At 40.0% G+C, this 7,551-nt stretch overlaps 1 protein-coding gene across 2 annotated transcripts; it reads right to left on the bottom strand.

Moving 5' to 3' along the window:
* Positions 1-5,298: 5,298 nt before the first annotated feature.
* LOC133284110 (glutathione S-transferase 3-like) lies at positions 5,299-6,266 on the bottom strand. 2 transcript variants are annotated; one of them, XM_061481103.1, is made up of 3 exons: positions 6,085-6,266; positions 5,949-6,003; positions 5,299-5,637 (listed from the first exon to the last, which is right to left on the bottom strand). In XM_061481103.1, exons 1-3 carry the CDS (start codon positions 6,264-6,266, stop codon positions 5,299-5,301), a joined length of 576 nt encoding a protein of 191 aa, XP_061337087.1. The 2 variants fall into 2 exon arrangements, with proteins under 2 accessions (XP_061337087.1, XP_061337079.1); XM_061481095.1 differs by having other exon boundaries at positions 5,949-6,266.
* Positions 6,267-7,551: the final 1,285 nt, after the last annotated feature.

Here is a 7,551-nt window from a genome sequence, read left to right as displayed (position 1 = left end):
AATAATCCGCAGTATTTGAAGAAATAATAGTGGTGCATAATCTTATTTCTAAGAAGAAATCTGAAGTATTGGGACCATCTTGCCCACGGGCAGAGGCCATAACCCGAATACAAGCATTGAACCATATTGCCCATGGGCACAGGTTGTAACGTCGAGGAGAATGAACCCCAGCCTACGGGCAGAAGGTTCTAGCCCGGCCAAAAATGTCGAGGTATTTGAACCATCTAGCCTACGGGCAGAAGGTTCTAGCCCGGCCAAGAACGTCGAGGTATTTAAACCATCTAGCCTACGGGCAGAAGGTTCTAGCCCGGCCAAAAACGTCGAGGTATTTGAACCTTCTAGCCTACGGGCAGAAGGTTCTAGCTCGGCCAGATTGTCGAGGTATTGGAACCCTTTAGCCTACGGGCAGAGGTTCCGGCCCGGCCAGATTGTCGAGGTATTTGAACCTTCTAGCCTACGGGCGGAAGGTTCTGGCCCGGCCGCAAACATTGCGATAGTTGGCCAACTTGCCTACGGGAAGTTGGATCAAAACATTCGTGTCGGCCTACCGGATTGAGAAGGGACTTAAGGGGACGCCCTTACTTCCCTAACATCCTTAAAAGAGAAGGTTTGTTGAACAACAAATACCGGCATGCATAAATTACAAATATTAACAAGGATAAAGGCAAAATTTCCATATTAATTAAACATGTTTGGTTAGACAAGCAGAGTTTTCAAATTGATTGGAAAGCAAAAAAGTTACAAAGTAAACCGGAATCCCGGCTCTTCACCCCGAAGCATCCACCTACATCATCCCTCTTACCTCCGCCTCAAACTCGGCACCATCGGCCTCCATGGCAGCATCAATTCTGGTCTCCGCAGCCCCTTGTGTAACCTTTGTTTGAGCTGTGCTACTTTCTGGCATACTGGGAATTGATGGAGGAGGAGGATAGTAAACCCCGCCGCGAACATAGCCAAAGCAATCAAGCTGATCAAGCCGCAGAGGATATTCCGGGTTAAAATACCTCACCTGGTTTACCCCATTTTTAAAAGCACTCATTGCTGCCTTCTGCAGAGCAGACTGGCTAAAATCATAGGCTTGCTGCAAATTTTGGAGATCTGACTTTATTTTTTCAACCTCGGCGGTTAGACCGGATACTCTCACACTCCGTTCAGCCAGCACGTCGGATTGATCTTTAAAATACTTCAAAATATTATCCTTTCCAGGGGTAACACCAACAGCTTTGGCAATAGACTTCAGCTCAGATTGGGAAGTCTCCACAACAGCTTTTAGTTCAGCAGAGCTGTTTGTTAGCTCTTCGTTGACAAGCACAGCTTTTCCATACCTCACCCGAAGCTCGTCCAGCTCGGTAATGGCCTCGGAATGCTTCTCATGGAAGCAGCTTTGAGGGTGTACAGCTCTGCCTTCTGGAGCTCCTCCATCTCGGCTCTAGAAATGATCTTGGATCCGTAGTATGCGAGCGGGGGACGGATGACGCCCCAGAATTCGGCTATTATCCCTGAATCCCATAAAGGACCTCTCCTCAACCCGGCTGGGAGTGCTTCGGGAGCGAGAGAACCCCGGGGAAGAGTAACGACGGCATGAGTTCCGCCCCCACTAATCGAGGTTGGAGGATGAGGAATCCTGTCAGCCTCGGTGTCTTCAGCATCCCCAGTAAGGTCCAAGATGGAGACATCGGAATTCACGGGCAAAGTAGAAGCGGTCCTCGCTGGGCTTCCTGTCTGGGGCCTCTTGTTCGGGGGAGCTTGCGGAGCAGAGGTTTGACCGGTTATAGACAAGATGTAGCCCGGACCTGGCCCCTTATCTTCTTCATCGAAATTCATTTCGGAATCTGCAAAGAAAAACAAGTCAAATTATAAACAATAACATGAAAATAATACACGTATCGAGATGGGAAGCACAGCATACTGGCGGGTTCTGGAGTAGGCTCTGGGGAAGAATGAGATCTGGCTACAAAAGAAGCTGCGCTCAGATGACCCTGGGAGCCCACATGATCCAGTACGATCTTGGCATTAGTCTTATCGGCTTGTGTCAGTTTTAATTTATAGTCGGATGGCTTGCGTCGATGATGATCTTGCGTCCAGTACAGGGGGAACTTCGGCTCCCCATCATCGCCAATGAACCATGGCCTCTTTCCAACCTCAACCACTACTTTAAAAAAAAAAACCTTGAAGCCCTTAAAGATTCGCTGTATACAGAGAACAGCTTGCGGGAGGGATTACTAACTCGACCTCGGATGCTGCTCCACCCCTTCAGTTCAGGAGGTTTTGAGCCGGTCCGCGAGGTATAAGCAGTAAAGAAATGAAAAAACAAAGGCACGGTACAAGGAAGGGACAACGAGTCGCAGAGCTGTTCGAAGGCAACAATATAAGCCCAGCCGTTGGGATGGATCTGGGTTGGTGCGAGCAGCAGGTGGTTTAGAAGTTGCACCTTGAAAGAAGAAAAAGGAAATCGAATCACAATCTTCGTCACCAGATCTCGGTAGAAGAAAAAAGAATGAAGTCAACCGGGTTGCCTAAGGGAAGCCCGAACACTTCTTCGGTGGTCATCTCTGAGGTAAAACTCAGCACTTCTTCCGTAACCCAGGGATATTGGGCATGAAGATTATCGGTTACTGACTTCGGACCCTTCTCTGCGGTACTCGCCCCGACCTCTGGGCCCTGGTTGGAAGAAGCGATATTCGTATTTGATTCTGTAGAATGGGACTCCATAAATACCTGGAACAGTAAAATGGAGGATTAAAAAGCAACAATAGCACGTAGCAATAGGAATACGTACCCGAGCTAAACAAACTACTATCAGAGGAACTAGAATCATCGATGTGGAGACAGGAGCAGGGGTTGGTGAACTCGGAACGTGTGTACAACTACCTAAAACTAGATTGGCCATGAAGTCATTCCCCCTCTCCACAAATTGGGCACCAAGGTATACACAATTGAAACAAGGCTCAGGGTTGGGAATGTTAGGACGGGAGGGGACTCTCACACTCTGATTTGGAGATCGAAAAGGTGTAATAGTGTGAACCAGGGTAGAACCTAATGAAAGAGAAGTTGCCCTGGACGGGTTGCCCATGTTACGGGGCTCAACATCCCGACCCCGGGTGGAGGATCCGAAAACCCTTCTACCTCGAAAACCCCTCCCACGACCACGAATCGAGGAGCGAGATGAGGAGGCTCCCCTACGGCCACCACCTCGATAGCCGCCTAGCAGTGCAGCCTGTGTTTCTTCCTCGGTCTGAGGTCTGCCATATAACTAGTACCTCGAACCAGGTGGTATGCTTTGAATGAACCTTTCCTCTTCTTGCGCACATCATTCTTCCTCTTCAGCGTCAATTTCATCACCACGACCGAAGACGCGGGGGCAAGTGGGCCTCCCTTGAATAGCATAATTTTGTTCACCCATATCAGGAACTATTCAAAGCACGGTGCGTAAGGAGTGAGCCAAGTGCAAATAAGCTCATGTAAAGTGCAAGACCAATGCATAAGGTGAAATCACATAGAGAAGCAGACAAGTAAATAAGCTTGGAGTAAAAAAGGGCATTATAAAACCAGCAGCCATGGTTTTGTTTGAAAGTAAATGGAGAACATGCCAGAAAAGAGAATCAGAGTGAAAGAAAATACCTACGAAGGAAGGTGTTGCAGAAACTGGTAGATACTGGAGGAAGAGGCTCTGGTAGGACGAAACCCTTCAGTAGCGAAGAAAAAAAAATGCTTCAGGAACGATTCGGAACAGCAACAGAAGCAAATGAATGATAAGTGAGGAAAGCGGTGTGAAATGTTGAAATCAAAGGATTAAACCCGCGAAAGCAAAAAGGCAGGGGTACTGTGGTAATTTTACAGTAGACAATACAGTTGAGGGACGTTTTGGCAGAGGCATTAAATGCCACGACGGCGAGAAACGCACCACGCCACACGTCGCGCCTATTAGGAGAGGGCACGTGGAGGGATAATCATTAGAAGGAAGGGAAACCGTTTCTCACTTCAGAGCAATCGTCAGATGGCAGTTACGCATAATCATATTCCACGTTGCCGACATTGGTGTTTGCATCCGGGTTCACATCCGGAGGCCAGGAATAACTTCCAGGAGAAGTCTTCTCTCTTAAGGCTAGACAAGGGAGCCGAGGTAACAAATCAGTCAGGTGGCCAAATTCCGAACTAAAGCATAACAGTCGGACTGGACTTCCCGGCAACCTGAAGACTCAGTCTACCGGGCTGGGGGCAACTGTTATGGACCAGAGAAAGGCCCACAGCAATATGAAGCCCAACCAACGTCAGCCCAAAGGTAAGTCCTATGAATAAGGCTAAAGACCACAGGTATGACGGATCTCTCAAACCCTATTTCATTCAAGACACGACAGTGCTCACACACACCCCTTTTGGCTAAAGCCATCATATAGTGTGTAATGATCAGTTGTTCCCAAGATACCTAATTCATAGGTATCTAGAGAGAAAGCTCTAAATCCAACATCAAAGACCCGATCTTCTGTCGGACATATCTGCTTCAGGCAGAACAACTTGTAAGCCAAAAAAATATCATACAATCATCAAGGAACTTAAATTTTATTTTTTAAGCTCTTAATTTTAATTATAATTTCTAAGTAACTGTTAAGTTAAAAATAAGCTAAGCCAAATAGGCTATTGCCTCTTGTATTCTGCTATTTTCTTATAGCTTTCACGCCACCATCATATGAGCTTGAGAATGGTAATTGTTTTTAGTTTTTCTCATTGTTTGCAAACTTTGGATTGTGCCTAAATATTTTTGTATATTTGCTTCTTCTTCTTTTTTGAATTCCATGATCTTAAGTATCCCTTTTTAATATATATATATATATATATATATATATATATATATATATATATATATATATATATATATATATTGGTAAATGATTTCTTCAAGTCAATAAAGATAAATTATTTATGGTGAGCCTAAAACGACGTTGTTTTATGGCAGAAATCAAGGTATTTTTGTAATTTTAACTTATTGCAGGGTTATATTAATCTTTATCGTTATAATTTTTTAATCTTACAACCCAAAACGACGTCGTTTTCGACTCACTGGAGAAATATTTTTCCATATATAGAGAGAGAGTTAAGAAGGGAAGATACAAAATAAGTAAATTAAAGGAAAGTCCAATTATATTCAACCCGGCTAATCCAAGCTGACAAGTTCAAGTCACAGTACAACATTTTATTTCACATTCAATAAGGAATTTTTCTACATATTCCTCATTTATTTGTCAGGACATAAACTCCCCAAACATAGCATTTTATTCTTCTCAGCTGGTTCTTTATATCTTAGTCCACCCCAATTTTTTTTCTATAGCTAAGAACAAACTCATAGACCTCCTTTTCATCAGAAAGGTATTTGGACACACTTTCTCTCTGCAAACATCTCTTTGCCCATGCATTGAGTTTTGGGCAATCCACCTTCAATTCTCCTACCGTCTCATAACTATAAAACCATTTATGGAAAGGGATGAAAGCAACATCAAGAAACCCAAATGTGTCACCCCCAAAATAAGGCTTATCCCCAAGAACCTCCTCCAATTGCTTCAAATTCACTATTAACTCCTCCTTGTCTTTTTCATGCTCACCTACCTTCCCAGTCCATATCTTCTTTGCAACTTCATGCACCTGCATATTTACCGTTAGTTGCTATTAACATCTTCCTTGTACATTGAAGCAAATTCACTCACAATAAACACCTCATGTTTAAGGGTGGTATATCCCAAGTTAGAATAAGAGCTGTTTGGTTCAAATTAATATATGGAATAAGATAAACAACTCTAAACTCAAATGATAGGTTTAATTGATAAAAATATATTATAATATTCCTTACCAAAATATGAATGCTAGATATGTGGTGCTGAAAAGATTATGAATAAAACAAATTCAATAATACATAACAACAGTTGGTGATGTAGGCACAAAAATTTTGAACTTGCCTTCTTATCAACAAAATCAGCCCAAAACCTGGCTTGAGCTCTTTGGTATGGATCAGTGGGCAACAATGGAGTTTTGTCCTTCCAAACCTCATCAATATACTCAACAATAATGAGGGATTCACAAATTGGTTTCCCATTATGGATAAGGACAGGGATTTTCTTATGAATGGGGTTCATTTGTAGAAGCAGAGCACTCTTGGTGTTCACCAGATCCTCTTCCTTGTGTTCATACTTGATTCCTTTCTCCGCCAGTGCAATCCTAACTCTTATACCAAACATACTGAGATTGAAATCCAACAACACCACCTCATCCGACATTGTCAAAGACAGCCAATGACACTAATCAAGGAAAAATGTTGAGAATATTTCAATAATATGAAGAAAGAGATTGAATCTCTTAGAATTTATAGGCAGCAAATAACATTTAATTCAAGTTTAAAGAAATTGAAAATTAAAAGTATTTAATACAAAGTAAAATGCTTAGTATATTTTAAACTATTTTTTTTTTATCTTTTTCTTAAAATAATTAAAAGTATTTAATAAAAATAATTAAATTATTTTTAATATCTAGAGTACTCGCAGTAAATGCCTCGCATTGAATGCAATTAATTTGCATTGAATGTAATTAATATAGTGATATTGCATTTAATGTGGATAAAAATTGAATGCGGTGTTTAATATTTTTCTTTTATATAAATAAATTCCTTTAAATTTATAAAAAAATGTAGATCAAAAACTCCTCTTAATGCGCATGAATAAAATATTTTAATTTTAATTTTACATAATAAAATGCTTTTAAATATTAAATGAAATTAATTTGCATTGAATATAATTAATATGGTAAAATTTCTTTTAATGTCATCAAAATTAAATGCTGGTTTTAATATTTTTTATATATAATTAAATTATTTTAAATTTTAAAAAACTTGGATAAAAATTTCTTTTAATGTGCATTTAATGTGGATATAAATTTAAAGCGACAAGTAATTTTTTTGAAAAAAAATATATGCTTTTAAATATTAAATGCACTTAATTTGCATTGAATTAAATTAATATGGTGAAATTTCTTTTAATGTAGATAAAATTTAAATTCGGTTTTTAATATATTTTTTTTGGTATAATTCAATGATTTTAAATTTTTAAAAAATGTGGATAAACAATTGCTTTTAATGTGAATTTAATGTGGATATAAATTAAATGCCATATCTAATACTTTTCTTTGAAATAATTAAATGAAATTTATTTGCGTTCACTATAATTAAATGGGTTTTATTAATCTCATATTAAAGGAGATAGTTATCTCGTGTCATAGAGATAAATTTGTAAGCTTCACCATCTGAAAAAATAAAAGAAAAGAAAAGAAAAAGGTGGCATAACTATCGAAGGGTGTGTAAGAGAGAAAATTTATCTCATGTAACATGAGAATAATTTTTCCCATAATTAATATGGTTAAATCACTTTTAATGTGGATAAAAATTAAAGGCGGTTCGTGGTCAATGTGGTAGTTGTTGCTTGTTGGAGGACAACACCATGCTGATCCTGGTTCGAATGCTGGTAGAATCCGGAAAAAAAAATTAAAGGCGGTATTTGATATTTTTCTTTG

This window comes from Gastrolobium bilobum, unplaced genomic scaffold (genome assembly GCF_033153095.1).
Source record: "Gastrolobium bilobum isolate Gb01-03AN ecotype WA unplaced genomic scaffold, APGP_CSIRO_Gbil_v1 utg21704, whole genome shotgun sequence".
Taxonomy (NCBI): Eukaryota; Viridiplantae; Streptophyta; class Magnoliopsida; order Fabales; family Fabaceae; genus Gastrolobium; species Gastrolobium bilobum.
Note: the sequence above shows the minus strand (reverse complement) of the source record. Positions and strands in the feature narration are given on the sequence as shown.

What these genes read in the sequence shown, in the direction of transcription:
- LOC133284110 (XM_061481095.1), bottom strand. Translation starts at nt 6,266, where the DNA reads ATGTCGGATGAGGTGGTGTTGTTGGATTTCAATCTCAGTATGTTTGGT. An exon ending in CTGATTTTGTTGATAAGAAG is followed by an intron (nt 5,638 to 5,948) that starts GCAAGTTCAAAA and finishes GTAAATATGCAG; the next exon opens with GTGCATGAAGTTGCAAAGAA.